The sequence below is a fragment of the Eurosta solidaginis genome, chromosome 3 (genome assembly GCF_040869045.1).
Source record: "Eurosta solidaginis isolate ZX-2024a chromosome 3, ASM4086904v1, whole genome shotgun sequence".
NCBI lineage: Eukaryota > Metazoa > Arthropoda > Insecta > Diptera > Tephritidae > Eurosta > Eurosta solidaginis.
The window spans coordinates 154,841,187-154,859,993 of record NC_090321.1 but is presented as its reverse complement, the minus strand read 5'-3'; the positions used below and the strand labels follow the sequence as shown (position 1 = coordinate 154,859,993).

Genomic DNA, 18,807 nt, shown 5'->3' with positions numbered 1-18,807 from the left:
CAACACCACGAACACCGAGTCGGCCGCAGCTTATGCCAGCACCAACATCAGACGCGCGGCGGAAGCAGCCAGACGGGCAACGGAACTCGTGACACGCACCACGCGCATATCTAAATGGGAGGAAGTCGCGGCCAAGGCCCACGGCAAGATCAGCACATCACCACAAACAGCCACACTGGGTAGGATAGACGTGGAGGCAGGGCAGTTGCCGGCAGCCATCGAGCTCTCCTCTGGCGAGGACACAGCCCCCCAGAGAGGGAAACGACCAAAACAATATTCCCGGCAGGACCAGGCGGCATAACACTCTACGCGACTGACCTCAACGCCCTCAAGGGATCTAGATGGCTAACCGATACCGTCATTGACGCTTGGGCAAAGGGACTGGAAGAGCAACACGGACAACACAATACGACTCTCAGCCCTTTCGTGATCTGGCAGCTGACCCAGAAGAGGAACACGGAGGAAAATTACCGACGCATACACCGCTGGGTCCGGAACGTCGACCTGTTTGGCAAGAGCGTGATCCTTGCGCCCCACAACGTCGCCAAACACTGGTACCTACTCGGCCTGGCGAACGCAGCAGTCACACACCACATCACTGACACGGAATGCTGGCAGGAGCGGTACGTATGGATAGCGGACTCGATGCACAGGGCCAAAGTTCCGCACGCAACACAGGCTTGGGTGGATTTCCTTCGGTGGGAGTATGTACAGCGGTACGGGTATGACGGGTTTAAGGCCCAGCAACAACGACTGTGGCGTATACGTAGCCGAGAACATGGAGAGAGTATTGCGATACACAGGGAGCGGAGAAGGAGTACCCGGACTGTGCAGACAGCCGTTCACCGAGGAAATGGCGAGCCAGAAGCGCACGGAAATGTTGAACCGATTTCTACGGGACGGTCGAGAGTCCACGAAGACTACGCAAACCATAACCACCACATACAATCCTTACACAGTCAAACAACCAATCCCGGAAGACAACACTGAACCGGTAGCACCAGACGCCGAAACAGAGCCACAACAAACAACAGCAGGCCACTAAGAGGTGATAATCGAGGCCCACGACGCGGATGGACCAACGCTAAACCAATTCCCGAAAATTGCAGAAAGCGTGCGAGACATTTTCCGACGCATCGCCGAAGGCAAAGGACGCACACGGGAATACACCGTCACGGTGGTAAAAGGCAGGGCCCGCATACGAATACGGGGCACCGAGGGCTAAATTTCTGAAGTGGGGGGGGGGGGGGGGGGGGGGGGGGGGGGGAGTGTGAGGACCAAATAAATCCTCATTAATTTGACCCACACAAAACGAACCCACAACATATTTGACACGACATTAACACAACAAGTGGCCACAAAAGGCTCTAGCAACACGATAAACCAGCAGTCAGTCAGCACGGAGCTGTGGTCGTGACCAGAGCTACTAGCGAAGTGTATCCCTATTGCAGTTGACCTTCTCTATGCAATAGGAATCCACTTCATAGGAGCAAGTCGTGGAATGGTGATTGCGGTTGACCTTCTCTACGCATCACCCCCAAAGACCAAAGGCCCCGCCACAGTAACGCGCAACCGCGACAGGTGACACCCGCTCACCTCCATCAGTAGAAGTACGCCGGCAGAGGCCGCAACAGAGAAGCAAAGCACGTAAACCAACGCAGAGCGCGGCAGAAAAGCGCAGCAGAGGTCCGCCGACGCACAACGTAACCAGAGTCAGTCAGCACGGAGCTGTGGTCATGACCAGAGCTACTAGCGAAGTATATCCCTATTGCAGTTGACCTTCTCTATGCAGTAGGAATCCGCTTCATAGGAGCGAGTCGTGGAATGGTGATTGCGGTTGACCTTCTCTACACATCACCCCCAAAGACCAAAGGCCCCGCCACAGTAACGCGCAACCGCGACAGGTGACGCCCGCTCATCTCCGTCAGTAGAAGTACGCCGGCAGAGGCCGCAACAGAGCGGCAACGCACGTAAACCAGCAGTCAGTCAGCACGGAGCTGTGGTCGTGACCAGAGCTACTAGCGAAGTAGATCCCTATTGCAGTTGATCTTCTCTATGCAATAGGAATCCACTTCATAGGAGCGAGTCGTGGAGCGGTGATTGCGGTTGATCTTCTCTACGCATCACCCCCAAAGACCAAAGACCCCGCCACAGTAACGCGCAACCGCGACAGGTGACACCCGCTCACCTCCGTCAGTAGAAGTACGCCGGCAGAGGCCGCAACAGAGCGGCAACGCACGTAAACCAGCGCAGAGCGCGGCAGCAAAGCGCAGCAGAGGTCCGCCGAAGCACAACGTAACCAGGGTAAGCCAGCGCGAACCGCGGCGGCAGAGGTACGCCGACAGAGGTCACGTCAACGCGGCGACGCATAGTGTAGCCAGGCTAAGCCAGTGCCAAGCGAGGCGGCAGCACGCAGCAGAGGTACACCGACAGAGTAATACAAATAGACGCCGACGCAAGCCGCAGCAGAGTAATACAAGTAAACGCCGACGTAAGGCGCGTCAAGGCACCGACGCTACATACTAACGGGATCCGTCTAACGGAACACGGCGACAGAGCATCGCCTAGCAATACAAGTAAACGCCGACGTAGGGCGCGACAGAGTATCGCCCAGCAAATACGAGTAGACGCCGACGCAAGGCGTGGCAGAGAATCACCCGGCAACCAGCAATACAAACAGACGCCGACGTAAGGCGCGACAGAGCACCGCAGCAGAGAGAGACGCCGTCATAAGGCGCGTCAAGGCACCGACGCCACATACTAACGGGATCCGTCTAACGGAACACGGCGACAGAGCATCGCCTCAGCAATACAAGTAGACGCCGACGTAAGGCGCGACAGAGCACCGCAGCAGAGATAGACGCCGTCATAAGGCGCGTCAAGGCACCGACGCCACATACTAACGGGACCCAGCTAACGGAATACGGCCGGACCGCTAAGGCCCGCCACCGCAATCAAGGATACCGCAAGATAATCCAAGTGAAATTGAAAATGAAGTATACAAACACGTTTTATTTTATATTATAGAATTTAGAACCAATAAAGAGAGTGAAGTTTTTTATATTAAATCGATTTGCAAGGAAGGTGCCCCTTTAATTCAAATTTATTGTAAACGAACCCTGGGCACGGCGAGTATACCCCAGCAAATATCAAAGAAGCAACGGGGCACGAAAAAGCTTCGTTACAAGTCATCTGGGCAAAGGTTGATGGAGATTGTGGGACAAACAAATTGTGGGTTGTCGAAGCAGCAAACAAATCAGCACTAAACATACTTGTAGGAAAACCCTGGCTATGACAAAACAAGATGGACGTATTCCGGTAAGAGTACTCAATGAGTTCAAGTCACCACTCAAACTGACTAAAGGAGCTAATTTGGGAAGATGCCAAGAGGCTGAAGTAGTTATTAACTGTGAACAGCTCCAGGAACACGTTTCAGCTAGTAATACTGATCTTTCAAATGACATCACGGCATGGACTTAGGGGCTAGAGGAAGCATATCAGAGTAAGGCCAAATAACTGCTTCTAAAGTACGCGAACATATTTGACCAGGATGATTCTAAACCAGGCCGCACCAACGTTGTGAAACATCAAATTGACACTGGAGATGCAAGGCCGATCCGTCAAGCTCCACGTAGTGTTCCACTGGCGAAGCGGGAAGTTGTGAGTCAAATCATTCAAGAAATGAGCGACAGCGGCGTCATCGAACCATCAGCTAGTCCATGGAGCTCACCGGTAGTACTTGTAAAAAAGAAGGATGGAAAAATGAGGTTTTGCGTGGACTACCGGAAGTTGAATGACGTAACGAAAAAGGATAGCTACCCATTGACAAGAATTGACGACACTCAGGACTCGCTATCTGGTACGAAATAGTTTTCCACACTGGACTTGAAAAGCGGCTACTGGCAAGTTGAAGTGAAGGAGGAAGATAAAGAGAAAACAGCCTTCAGTGTGGGTGATGGTCTTGGCCAATTTACAGTGATGCCTTTTGGACTTTGTAATGCACCAGCTACTTTTGAGAGACTCATGGACCAGGTACTGAAAGGACTACATTGGAAAACATGCTTGGTGTACCTGGACGACATCATCGTATTGGGAAAGAATTTTGATTAACATCTTAAGAACTTGGAGGAAGTTTTCCAGAGAATAGCTGGCGCTGGTCTGAAGTTAAGTCCCAAAAAGTGTGCGCTGTTTAAAAAGGAAGTAAATTATTTGGGTCACAAGGTAACGACAGAGGGCATCTGCACTGTGAACGAAAAAATAGAGGCTGTAAAGGATTGGCCAATACCACAGAACCTACATGAATTGAGAAGTTTTCTTGGGCTGTGCACATATTACCGCCGATTTGTACCAAATTTTTCCAGCGTAGCCGATAGCCTCCATGAGCTTACAAGAAAAAATAAAGCTTTTGAATGGAAGAAGGAGCAAGAAGTGGCTATCCAAACATTGAAGGAGCGTTTGTGCACTGCCCCAATGTTAGCATATCCGATTCCAGGAGCAACATTTATTCTAGATACAGATGCGAGTGGATATGCGATAGGAGGCGTTTTATCACAACTGGTCGATTGACAGGAAAAGGTAATTGCATATTACAGCCGTTCGATTGGAAAACCAGAGAGGAACTACTGCATTACGCGGAGAGAGCTGTTGGCATTGGTAGAGTGCATTAAACATTTTCACAAATACCTCTACGGCCAGCGATTCCGTGTCAGGACAGATCACGCAGCGTTGAAATGGCTTCTGCAGTTCCGTAATCCGGAAGGACAATTGGCACGGTGGATCGAGCGACTACAAAGCTATGACTTTTCCATTGAGCATCGAAAAGGTAGTACCCATGGAAATGCTGATGCAATGTCACGAAGACCATGTAGTTTGGAATGCAAGCAATGTTCAAAGGCCGAGGCTAAAGAAGACATTATAGAGGTCCGGCTAATGACTACAACGTGTTCGGATGAATGGGACAAGGAACAACTAAGGAAGTGTCAGCTAGAAGATACAGATCTGTCACATGTTATGCAAGGGCTAGAACGAAACGAAAGACCAAGCAGAGAGGAGATGTCAGCAGAGAGTCCCATTGCGAAGTCATATTGGGCACAGTGGAACAGTTAAGAATTGATATCCGGTTGCTTGCATCGAGTATGGGAGAGTGAGGATGCTCAATGCAAGAAGAAACTGATAGTTGTTCCCAGAAAGAGGATTCCTGACGTGCTCAGCGAGCTGCACAATGGTCCAAGTGGAGGTCATCTTGGAATCACGAAGACACTCGAGAAAATTAAGCAGAGATTCTATTGGGTTGGTTGCCGTCAGTCGGTCACCGAGTGGATTGCCAATTGCGAGGTATGCAACAGAGCGAAAGGGCCCAAAACCCGAAGTCATGGCCAGATGAAGCAGTATATTTCAGGTATACCCTTTGAAAGGATCGCCATGGATGGCGCAGGTCCATTTCCTACTAGCAACCGCGGAAACAAATACGTACTGGTGGTTATGGATTATTTCACTAAATGGCCAGAGGTATACCCAATCCCAAACCAGAAGCAGAAACAGTAGCAGAAGTGGTTAAAAACGAATGGGTTGCAAGGTATGGTGTACCAATGGAGTTACATTCTGACCAAGGCAGGAATTTTGAATCAGCTGTGTTCCAAGAAATATGCAAGAAGTTGGGCATTCGAAAAACACGGACAACTGCATTGCATCCTCAGTCCGATGGTATGGTGGAACGCTTCAATAGAACATTGGAGGAGAATTTAAGGAAAGTAGTAGACAAGTACCATAATGACTGGGATACACACATATCATTATTCTTGATGGCCTACCGATCGGCAGTACATGACACAACTGGCCAAGCTCCCGCAAAGGTAATTCTTGGCAATGACCTTCGACTGCCAGCTGATTTGAAGTATGGGATAGATGCCGATGCGGAGAGGAATGACCAGAAATCCACTGATGTCTTGGAAGAAGAGCTGAGAGAGATACACGATCTGGTAAGGCAACGAGCAAAGATTATGAGTGACAAGATGAAAGAGTGGTACGATAAAGCAATTAATTCGGAAGGGTTTCAGGAAGGAGATTTGGTGCTGCTATACAACCCACAAAAAAAAAGGGTTTGTCCCCGAAATTGCAGTGTAACTGGGAAGGCCCGTACAAAGTTGTAAAACGGATCAACGATGTAGTGTACCGCATACAAACCACGAACCAAAATGAAAGTGGTTCATTTGGAAAGATTAGCAGCGTTTAGATCGAGAGATTTGTCTGATCGGGACGATCAGACTTAGGTGGAGGGCAGTGTCACGGATATTAGCATCACTAAGCTATACCATCACTAAGGCCATGCTAAGCAGTATTTACGTCAATAATCAAATCAAGTATACACATATGTAAGGCAGCCCAGAGAGATGTCACACACAGATGCATTTACTTATACGCCTATGTGTACTCGAGAGACTGTAAACTACAAACATTCACATCAATAATTCAATCATTATGTATCTACATAAACGAATAAATAATTGCGTCTACACATATGTACGTATACGAGCAGTGGAGCGGCAATGCACAAACACATGCATATATCTTATCTGAGTTGTCACAAGAGAGGGCAATAATTTGTGCAGGTAGTTGTGGCTGGCGATTTTGTAGCCGAAAGTAACTAGTAAGCTCTGGAATGGAAAAGCCTAGAAGTATGCAATTAGAAATCAAAAAGTATAAAAGGCGCGACAGTAAAGGCGAGGAGTTTGAGTTTGATTTGAGCTGTCAAGCAGTTACGACTAAGACGATATCTAGCGAGCAATAGCAGTATTATTTTGAATAGTGGAGTTTCATTTGAGCTATCAGTTTGGTTATTAAGCTATTCGTTGCACAGTTTGAGTGTTATTGTGAAGTATTTTAATAAAGGCCATTTTTCCATTATTCAATATTGGAGTTATTTATTCAACAGTTTAGCGATACGAACCTAGCAAAAGGGCAAATAAGAGGAATTTGCAGCAAATTCGTTACAGTATATTGGCAAGCTAACTATATATTCGGAATCAGAGCCCGAAATGCATTTAAGTGCATGGGGCTATGCAGTTCCATGTACAGACCCCTGTTTTTGTATGCAAGTGTTAGTAATACTAATTTTTTCAAATAAATGAAATATATACACTTTGTACTGCAGTTTGATAAACACAAAAAATTGATAAAGTATTTAATTCAGCCCCCACAAAAGCAAAGATGCATTATCAAAAAAACCTTACTTTAGCGACTCGTACATTCGCGACTGGCTATTAAGCCTATAAGTGAGAAACCGGATTGGGATATTTCAATATCCAGTGCCAGTTTCATTATTCCAATATGGTCAAGGAAACACCCAGCCATATTTCGCAGATTTTTTTAGATTTTAGGGCGTTCACGGCCACATTATTATTGCTTACATATTGGGAAATATAAATAGAAGAAATGTACCGTTTACAAATGCTTTCGAATCATTAGGGGGACTCATGAAAGCATATAAATTTATAAGGTGTAAAATTATATCCATTTACACACGCTGTTATATGAACGCACCTAGTAATACTCTTGATAAACTTGATTGTTTATCAGATGTATTATTGCCAAACAAAAATTTTTAGATTGTTATACAAATTAAAAAATGCCAAGATTAAGTGAAAAAGCAAAACTGAAACGTCTGTACTAAGATATTCTTGTAAATGACTTGCTAATAGGGGGACTCATATAACCGTACAAATGCCTTATAAAGTGTGTAAACGTATAAATTTATCTAGTGCGTAAACGAGCTGTCAAATTTTGTATGGAAAATCATTTACACAATTTGTATAAATTTACGCGCACATTTCATTGTGTAAATGCGGTAAACTCAAAGGAATGCAACCTTGCAGACATTACAGCAGGCATTTTCATTTATACGTTTACACACTTTATAAGGCATTTATACGGTTACATGAGTCCCCCTATTAAAAAGCGTACGAATGTATGGCTCGCGGCGGTGAAAGTACCCATATAATTCAACTTTTAACAAAAAGTAGTAGTAGTAGTAGTAGTAAATTGCCAATAATTTTATCAAACTCGATTAAGCTATTTTGAAGTAATAAAAAAAATCATGAGGAAAAGTAAGCAGTAAACGCTGGATGGTAACGCTCATACCCAACTAAATCCAACCAAACAATGCACACAGATCATATTGTAACGAATTTGCTGCAAATCTTCTTATTTGCCCCTTTTGCTAGGTTCGTATCGCTAAACTGTTGAATAAATAACTCCAATATTGAATAATGGAAAAATGGCCTTTATTAAAATGCTTCACAATAACACTCAAACTGTGCAACGAATAGCTTAATAACCAAACTGATAGCTCAAATGAAACTCCACTAATCAAAATAATACTGGTATTGCTCGCTAGATATCTTCTTAGTCGTAATTGCTGATCAACTCAAATCAAACTGAATTACTTCTTACTCGCCTGTTCCGCTTTTATAGTTTACGCTGCATACTTCTAGGCTCTTCGATTTCCAGAAGTTACTAGTTAGTTCGGCTACAAAATCGCCAGCCACAACTACGTGCACAAATTATTGCTCTCTCTTGATATATGCATGTGTTTGTGCATTGCCGCTCCGCTGCTCGTATACGTACATATGTGTAGACGCAATTATTTATTCGTTTATGTAGATACATAATGATTGAATTATTTATGTGAATGTTTGTAGTTTACAGTCTCTCGCGCATACATAGGCGTATAAGTAAATGCATCTGTGTGTGACATATTTCGGCTGCCTTATATATGCGTATACATGATTTGATTATTGACATAAATACTGCTTATCGTGGCCTTGGCATCGCCTTAGTGATGGTATAACTTAGTGATGTTAATATCCGTGACACTGCCCTCCACCTAAGTCTGATCGTCCCGGTCAGACAAATCTCTCGATCTAAACGCTGCTAATCTCTCCAAATGAACCACTTTCAGTTTGGTTCGTGGTTTGGTAGTGGTTTGTATGCGGTACACTACATCGTTGATCCGTTTTACAACTTTGTATGGGCCTTCCCAGTTACACTGCAATTTCGGGGACAAACCTTTTTTTCGTTGTGGGTTGTATAGCTTTATCGTACCTCGCTTTCATCTTGTCACTCATAATCTTTGCTCGTTGCCTTACCAGATCGTGTATCTCTCTCAGCTCTTCTTCCAAGACACCAGTGGATTTCTTGACATTCCTCTCCGCATCGGCATCTATCCCATACTTCAAATCAGCTGGCAGTCGAAGGTCATTGCCAAAAATTACCTTTGCGGGAGTTTGGCCCGTTGTGTCATGTACTGCCGATCGGTAGGCCATCAAGAATAATGATATGTGTGTATCCCAGTCCTTATGGTACTTGTCTACAACTTTCCTTAAATGCTCCTCCAATGTTCTATTGAAGCGTTCCACCATACCATCGGACTGAGGATGCAATGCAGTTGTCCGTGTTTTTTGAATGCCCAACTTCTTGCATATTTCTTGGAACACAGCTGATTCAAAATTCCTGCCTTGGTCAGAATGTAACTCCATTGGTACACCATACCTTGCAACCCATTCGTTTTTTACCACTTCTGCTACTGTTTCTGCTTCTTGGTTTGGGATTGGGTATAACTCTGGCCATTTACTGAAATAATCCATAACCACCAGTACGTATTTGTTTCCGCGGTTGCTAGTAGGAAATGGCCCTGCGACATCCATGGCGATCCTTTCAAATGGTGCACCTGAAATATACTGCTTCATCTGGCCATGACTTCGGGTTTTTGGCCCTTTCGCTCTGTTGCATACCTCGCAGTTGGCAATCCACTCGGTGATCGACTGACGGCAACCAACCCAATAGAATCTCTGCTTAATTTTTTCGAGTGTCTTCGTGATTCCCAGATGACCTCCACTTGGCCCATTGTGCAGCTCGCTGAGCACGTCAGGAATCCACTTCCTGGGAACAACTATCAGTTTCTTCTTGCATTGACCATCCTCACTCTCCCATACTCGATGCAAGCAACCGGATATCAATTCTAAACTGTTCCACTGTGCCCAGTATGACTTCGCAATGGGACTCTCTGCTGACATCTCCTCTCTACTTGGTCTTTCGTTTCGTTCGAGCCCTTGCATAACATGTGACAGATCTGTATCTTCTAGCTGACACTTTCTTAGTTGTTCCTTGTCCCATTCATCCGTACACGTTACAGTCATTAGCCGGACATCTATAATGTCTTCTTTAGCCTCGGCCTTTGAGCAGTGCTTGCATTCCAGACTACATGGTCTTCGTGACATTGCATCAGCATTTCCATGGGTACTACCTTTTCGATGCTCAATGGAAAAGTCGAAGCTTTGTAGTCGCTCGATCCACCGTGCCAATTGTCCTTCCGGATTACGGAACTGCAGAAGCCATTTCAACGCTGCGTGATCTGTCCTGACACGGAATCGCTGGCCGTAGAGGTATTTGTGAAAATGTTTAATGCACTCTACCAATGCCAACAGCTCTCTCCGCGTAACACAGTAGTTCCTCTCTGGTTTTCCAATCGAACGGCTGTAATATGCAACTACCTTCTCCTGTCCATCGACCAGTTGTGATAAAACGCCTCCTATAGCATATCCACTCGCATCTGTATCTAGAATAAATGTTGCTCCTGGAATCGGATATGCTAACATTGGGGCAGTGCACAAACGCTCCTTCAATGTTTGGAAAGCCACTTCTTGCTCCTTCTTCCATTCAAAAGCTTTGTTTTTTCTTGTAAGCTCATGGAGGCTATGGGCTACGCTGGAAAAATTTGGTACAAATCGGCGGTAATATGTGCACAGCCCAAGAAAACTTCTCAATTCATGTAGGTTCTGTGGTCTTGGCCAATCCTTTACAGCCTCTATTTTTTCGTTCGCAGTGCAGATGCCCTCTGTCGTTACCTTGTGACCCAAATAATTGACTTCCTTTTTAAACAGCGCACACTTTTTGGGACTTAACTTCAGGCCAGCGCCAGCTATTCTCTGGAAAACTTCCTCCAAGTTCTTAAGATGTTCATCAAAGTTCTTGCCCAATACGATGATGTCGTCCAGGTACACCAAGCATGTTTTCCAATGTAGTCCTTTCAGTACCTGGTCCATGAGCCTCTCAAAAGTAGCTGGTGCATTACAAAGTCCAAAAGGCATCACTGTAAATTGCCAAAGACCATCACCGACACTGAAGGCTGTTTTCTCTTTATCTTCCTCCTTCACTTCCACTTGCCAGTAGCCGCTTTTCAAGTCCAGCGTGGAAAACCATTTCGTACCAGAAAGCGAGTCCAGAGTGTCGTCAATTCTTGGCAATGGGTAGCTATCCTTTTTCGTTAAGTCATTCAACTTCCGGTAGTCCACGCAAAACCTCATTTTTCCATCCTTCTTTTTTACAAGTACTACCGGTGAGCTCCATGGACTAGCTGATGGTTCGATGACGCCGCTGTCGCTCATTTCTTGAATGATTTGACTCACAACTTCCCGCTTCGCCAGTGGAACACTACGTGGAGCTTGACGGATCGGCCTCGCATCTCCAGTGTCAATTTGATGTTTCACAACGTTGGTGCGGCCTGGTTTAGAATCATCCTGGTCAAATATGTTCGCGTACTTTAGGAGCAGTTGTTTTGCCTTACTCTGATATGCTTCCTCTAGCCCCTGCATCCATGCCGTGATGTCATTTGAAAGATCAGTATTACTAGCTGAAACGTGTTCCTGGAACTGTTCACAGTTAATAACTACTTCAGCCTCTTGGCATCTTCCCAAAATAGCTCCTTTAGTCAGTTTGAGTGGTGACTTGAACTCATTGAGTACTCTTACCGGAATACGTCCATCTTGTTTTGTCATAGCCAGGGTTTTTCCTACAAGTATGTTTAGTGCTGATTTGTTTGCTGCTTCGACAACCCACAATTTGTTTGTCCCACAATCTCCATCAACCTTTGCCCAGATGACTGCTTCTGATTTTGGTGGTATTTGCTGACTCTCTTCCACCAGCACTCGTTTACTACTGTAGCCTCTCTCGTAGCCGAAATTAAGTGGCACATCCATGTTCTTATATCGCATCGTCTTGCTTTGCATATCGATTTTGATGCTTTGGTTGATTAAGAAGTCCACTCCAATTATGATTTCATCAACAATACCTGCCACTATAAAATTGTGAAGTACCGTGACGTTCCCAATTGCTACTTCACATTCTACTTCTCCAATTACCTGGGTGTCTTCTCCAGTGGCTGTACGCAATATTGCTCCATGCAATGGTTTTATCTTCTTGTTGACTAAATCCGCTCGAATGATGGAATGAGATGCACCCGTATCTACAGTCAGTAAACGTTCCTTTCCATCCACATGTCCTCCGACAGTAAGATTGCTCGACCTTCTTCCAATTTGTGAGATAGAGATTATGGGGCATTCAATTGAGGGAGTCAGCTGTCGCCCCTTGCTGCTGACTCGCTTTAGTTTAACGATTGATTTGTCTTGGAGATTTGCTCATGTCTTTCTGCTCTGCGTTTACGACCACCCACATTGTTGGAACTGTTAGGGTTGGTGTTGCAATAACGCGCAATATGCCCTGGCTTTCCACACTTAAAGCATTTGACTGCATCATTATTCTTCTGCTGCGTACCCTTCAATGCTTCCAAAATTGCGTCTACCCAGTCTGGCTTTTCCACTTCCACGCGATGAGCTTTGTACGCTGGCTTACTCAAAAGTGAGGCTGTTTCCTGAGTCAGTGCATGCGATACCGTTTCAGCAAACGTTAGTTTTGGATTCGCATATGTAGCCCGCTTCGTTTCCACATCTCGTATGCCATTTATGAAGCTCTGGATTTTTACCCTTTCAGTGTATTCCACGGGTGCGTCTGCATTTGCAAGATGAGCCAATCTTTCAATATCTGAAGCAAACTCCTGCAATGTCTCATTTGCTTTTTGGTAGCGGTTTTGCAACTCAATTTGGAATATCTGTTTCCTATGCTCGCTTCCGTAACGTCTCTCTAAAGCGCTCATCAATGTTTCGTAGTGGTTCCGCTCATACTCTGGGATAGTCTGTAAGATTTCCGCGGCAGGCCCTTTCAGTGCCACGAACAGAGCTGCAACTTTATCTTCAGCATTCCATTGGTGCACTGCTGCGGTCTTCTCAAACTGTAGCTTAAAGACCTGAAAAGGAACAGAACCGTCAAAGGAAGGTGTTTTTACTTTTGGATTACTCGTTGAAACTGCTGGGCGATTTAGTTGCAACTGCTCGATACGTCCTCTCAAAGCATCCACCTCGGCCTCGATTTTTTCTTCAAACTGTAAAATTTTTGTATCTTGCACCTCCAACTTCGAGGAAATACGTCCTTCTTGCTCTTCCAGTTGAGCAGAGATCTGCGCTGATATTTGTGCCGACATTTCGGATATTCGTGCCTCTTGTGCTTCAATCTTCGATGTTATACGGTTCTCCTGCGATTCCAGTTGAGATGACATATACGTTTTCTGTTCTTCCAGTTGAGATGACATATACGTTTTTTGTTCTTCCAGTTGTGATGCCATATATGTCTTCTGCTCTTCCAGTTGTGATGACATTTGTGACGACATTGATGCTACAGTCGATGTTTGTGCAGATATTGCAGCCAATATCATATTCAAGTCTGTGCTGGTAACCGTCTGCGATGTTTCGTTTTTCTCTTCAATTTTTGTTACTTCCTCGCCATCAAGATGAAAGTCATACTCTTCCACATCAATTCCTTCCGCTTCCATTGCCTCTCGTAGCCGTGCCTGAAGTTCAAGTTTAACGCCGCTTGTATTCAATCCACGGCTCTCCAACTCCTTCTTTAGTTGCTGGATCTTCAATTCACTGAACTTTGCCATGTCCTTGTTGTCCTCCGGAATTTATTCAACAATTCCTCTTCTGACACCAATTGTAACGAATTTGCTGCAAATCCTCTTATTTGCCCCTTTTGCTAGGTTCGTATCGCTAAACTGTTGAATAAATAACTCCAATATTGAATAATGGAAAAATGGCCTTTATTAAAATGCTTCACAATAACACTCAAACTGTGCAACGAATAGCTTAATAACCAAACTGATAGCTCAAATGAAACTCCACTAATCAAAATAATACTGGTATTGCTCGCTAGATATCTTCTTAGTCGTAATTGCTGATCAACTCAAATCAAACTGAATTACTTCTTACTCGCCTGTTCCGCTTTTATAGTTTACGCTGCATACTTCTAGGCTCTTCGATTTCCAGAAGTTACTAGTTAGTTCGGCTACAAAATCGCCAGCCACAACTACGTGCACAAATTATTGCTCTCTCTTCATATATGCATGTGTTTGTGCATTGCCGCTCCGCTGCTCGTATACGTACATATGTGTAGACGCAATTATTTATTCGTTTATGTAGATACATAATGATTGAATTATTTATGTGAATGTTTGTAGTTTACAGTCTCTCGCGCATACATAGGCGTATAAGTAAATGCATCTGTGTGTGACATATTTCGGCTGCCTTATATATGCGTATACATGATTTGATTATTGACGTAAATACTGCTTATCGTGGCCTTGGCATCGCCTTAGTGATGGTATAACTTAGTGATGTTAATATCCGTGACAATATTAACTTTGGTAACATAAGGGTTGATCGTAACGACATAAACGTATCGAGATAAATATAGACTTCCATATACCAAAAAGTTCAGGATGAAAAGAGAAAGGTGCCATCACCGTGGATAAATAGATAAGCTTTGCAAAAAAGAGCTTTTTATCATTGGTATTTCTTTTCCCAAGTGGAATTACAACAAGAAATAAGAAAAAATTTAAATTTTCGAAAGTGGGCGTGGCATCGCCACTTTTATGACTAAGCCAATTTGTTATGTTTCAGAAACTATAACTTGAAGAAAAAATTACGGATCGTAATAAGATTGGATACACATGTTTTCTTTATAGCGGGAAATATTCTAGTAAAAATGGACGGGATCGGTTAAGATCCACGCCAACTTTTATATAGGTTTAGAAAAGTAATTTATCTGAAATTAACTGTACAATTTAAACTCAATCTGAGTACATAATTTTCGGTTACACCCGAGCTTAGACACCCTTACTTGTTTTCACCGGTTTAATATCCTGCTGTTTGTTTTTTTCTTTTAGATATGGGTGACGATATCATCATTCACATCATTATCATCGTTATAATTATCTTGCTTTTCTTCCTTCTTTTAAGGGCCTTCCTGCAGTTAAGCACAAGGTTATTTTGTTGCATCTTACCTTTCCAAGATTCCTCAGAGTTCGGTGGAGAATCTACGAAAGTAATAATATAATCCGACGCAATTTTTTGATGTGAGTAGCCATTTATAAAACATCGATTAGTTTTGCTCAATATCTGTAAAGATAAAGAGAATTAATAAACGGTCATGTTTGGTGTTTTCTTACTTAAATATAATAATATTGAATTTATTTCAAACTTAAGTATCACGTTTAAATGCCATATACATACAAATAAAGTAATAGAAATAATTAATAATCAGGATTGTAGAGATATTTTGTGGGCATTTTGCATTGTAGCAAAGCGCACTGCCCTTTCCGGGACATATCTATCCGACCAGGAAACAATCTAGGATAACCTAACTGTCATTTTAGCCCGGACAGAATAATATCTAAAGTCTCAACATGAGTGGGGTAGTAATGATTACTTTAGGTATTCAATTACATTCAATTCCCCATTACATGTACTTGAGGAAAGTAATCAATTCCTTTTCTCCACAGCTAAGGAATTGATTTCAATTCCTCAAAAAAATACCTAAAAGTTTGGTTTTTTGAGGCTCGAGTACAAAAAATTTTTTGTTTGTAATTGAAAATAAATATTTTGCTCAAATGTAATTTCTGCTCCAGTACTTTTGCAAGGAACTGAAAATGTATTTGAAAATTTTCCAATTACATTACAAGAAATACCAAAAATAATTAATAACTTTCCATTCCTCAAAGGAATAGCAAAAGTAATTGAGAAAATCTTAGTGTAAAAATAGTTTTGCGATACAAGCGGTGATTATATGAGGCCATAGTAACTCCTTGGATCAAAAGAAAACTTTTGTACAACACAAACACTGTCTTCTATGATTGGCAATTCATTTTTCCTCGACATAAATGAGGACAGGTATGATAAGATTGTATAATCGTAGTTTAGATTTGCTGTTAGGCGGCCGTATAAATTGCTTTGTACGTGGCCAGCAACGTTTCTTTACCTTTTTCCCAAGTGCTGCCGGCAAGCAACTGAAGGATTTTGTTGCGGCTTTGTAATTTAGATACAACTTCGATGGCATACGCCTTGAAGATCAAAGCGTTACCGAATTTTACCGCTAAGATCTTTGGATGACTGACAGTTGGTGGCGTAACACAATCGACGTGAACGTCCAATATTCCACGTCATGCTTCTTCTTCACCAATTATCGTCAAACTATTCTCCTCACATGCTCGAAGTCGTTTACTAAAAGCTGTTGCTAGTTATTGTAAAACCAACAAAAAAGCTCTGATTTGCAGCGACATCTCAACCGAAAGCTCTGCTCGAATTTACATACGTGAAAGCCTTTCGAGAGGGAACCGCAAGATAATGCAATATGCAGCTCAGCTAAAGCGTCAAAAACTCTTAGCAGCAGCTCTTTCTGTGCGAGGACAGTTGATGGTTCGAAAAAGAGATGGCGAAGAAGCAATTAGGGTAAATGATAAGAAGATAGACATTGATGAAATTGTTGGCAAAGCGTAAAACTATAAAACTTTATAATTTTTAACATAATTTTATTTAAGATTTATAATTTTAAGAGTATAACAGAATTTCTAAATGTAAGATACAATGATATTTTTTTCTTTCTCTTTCCGTGTTGTTCTTGTATACTCTCTATTGCTTTTTTTCCACCTTTCTCCCTTCCTTGTCAAAGATATGTGTTTTGTAGTATAATGATGTCTCTGTGTCAGCCCACAATATTTAATTTAACATAACTTTTAACTCAACTACCGGAGTTAATGGTAATCATAAATTGTTGTTGAATATTTTGTGTAAACAATCTGTTGGTCTTAACATGGTTCACTTTAATGCACGCAGCTTAAGCTCTGATAAAATGGATTATGTTAGATACATTTTTGAGGAATCGTTGGTTGATGTTGTTTGTGTAAGTGAAACATGGTTTAGTGAAAATACCTCTGATCTGCATTCTTGTATTAGTAGCTATAACGTCATTCGGAATGACAGGAAACGTAAGAAAGGGGGTGGTGTGGCGATCTATTGTAAGAAAAATCTTAGCATTAAGCCTCTTAGTATGTCTGTCGATTCAGATGTTGAGTTTATCATTTCTGAGGTCTCTGATGGTGTAAAAAAAGCTTTAGTTTCTTGTGTTTATAACCCGCCTAAATGTTGCACGTTAGATTGTTTTTTTTACTGCGCTGTCCGTGTATCTAATTGATTATGAATGTTACGTCATTAGTGGCGATTTCAAGGTTAATTTACTTGTAAGTGACCCGTATAGTAAAAAACTGTGTGATCAAGTTTCAACAGCTGGTTTAGTCATAGTAAATGACACAATGCCTACGAGGTTTGCTAACAACTTCAATCCCAGCTTATTAGACTATTTTATGATATCTGACTTGACATATATTCTTAAATTTGACCAGCTTTGTTTTGTATCAGACCATGACCTAATTTTTTGTACTGTGAACGTTGGGTTTAATCGTCCTGAGCCATATGTTTATGTATATCGTGATTTCCGTTCTGTGGATACCAAAGTGTTGCTCAGCGATTGTTCCTGTATTCCTTGGAATGATTGTTGGTATTTAGATACGGTAGATAAGAAACTTGAACATCTTAACCAAAACATAAATGTCATATTTGATCGTCATGTCCCTACACGTACTGTCCATGTTTTAAATAAATCTTATCCTTGGTTTAGTAGAAGAGTTATTTGTGCAATAAAAAAGCGCAATAAGCTGCACGCCGAAGTGATGCTTCATGGGATTTGTACAAAGCTGCTCGCAACGAAGCGACTGCCGTAATTAGGCAGGCCAAAAAGAATTTCTTTCATAGCAAATTGGATCCTTCTCTGCCATCAAAAGCGCTATGGTGTAACCTTAAAACCCTAAAGGCCCATGGGAGAAATAAGGTGGAATGCAGTATTGACCCTGATATACTAAATAATTTTTTCATCGGTTCCAGCAACAACTCCAGCGCTGTCTCTCCTGAGAGGATGCCTGAACTTGTCAATACTTTTATTAATACGTTTGAGTTTAAGTGTGTTAGTGAGTGTGACGTAATAAAGTCTATTTTGTCTATAAAATCGTGTGCCGTGGGTAATGATGGGGTTTCGTTAAAAAAATTAATTAAATTGTTCTTCCTTTTATTGTAAATCCTCTGAACCACATTATTAACCACTGTTTTACAAGTGGTTGTTTTCCTTCTGCTTGGAAGAAAGCAATAGTTGTGCCTGTCCCTAAGAAACCGCTTGCTGCGGATCCTTCCGACTTCAGACCGATTGGTATCGTACCATCGTTCTCAAAAGTGTGCGAATCTTTAATTGCTGAACAAATATCTAATTTTGTTAGAGAAAACAACTTGCTCTCTCCTCTACAGTCTGGATTTAAGCCTAAACACAGTTGTGCCACTGCTATGGTAAAAATCATGGATGACATCAGAGGGCCATTTGATAATGGCGACCTAACCATTCATTGCATATTGGATTTCTCTAAGGCATTCGATTTGGTCTGCTACGAGCTATTGCGCTGGAAACTCCGTCACTTATTTGCCTTTTCTGATAGTTCCATTAAAGTCATGGCTCCTCCAAGGTAGGGAACAAAAGGTCAGAGGA

The 18,807-nt window shown here is 42.8% G+C and overlaps 1 protein-coding gene across 4 annotated transcripts in view; it reads right to left on the bottom strand.

The window, feature by feature from the left end:
• Nucleotides 1-18,807, bottom strand: part of gem (gemini) — a 435,608-nt gene that overhangs the window by 378,496 nt on the left and 38,305 nt on the right. For all 4 annotated transcript variants that reach the window (XM_067773376.1, XM_067773378.1, XM_067773377.1 and 1 more), the window contains exon 2: nt 15,227-15,341. In XM_067773376.1, coding sequence (XP_067629477.1) covers nt 15,227-15,341 — 115 coding nt within the window. The remainder of the gene's footprint in view (nt 1-15,226; nt 15,342-18,807) is intronic.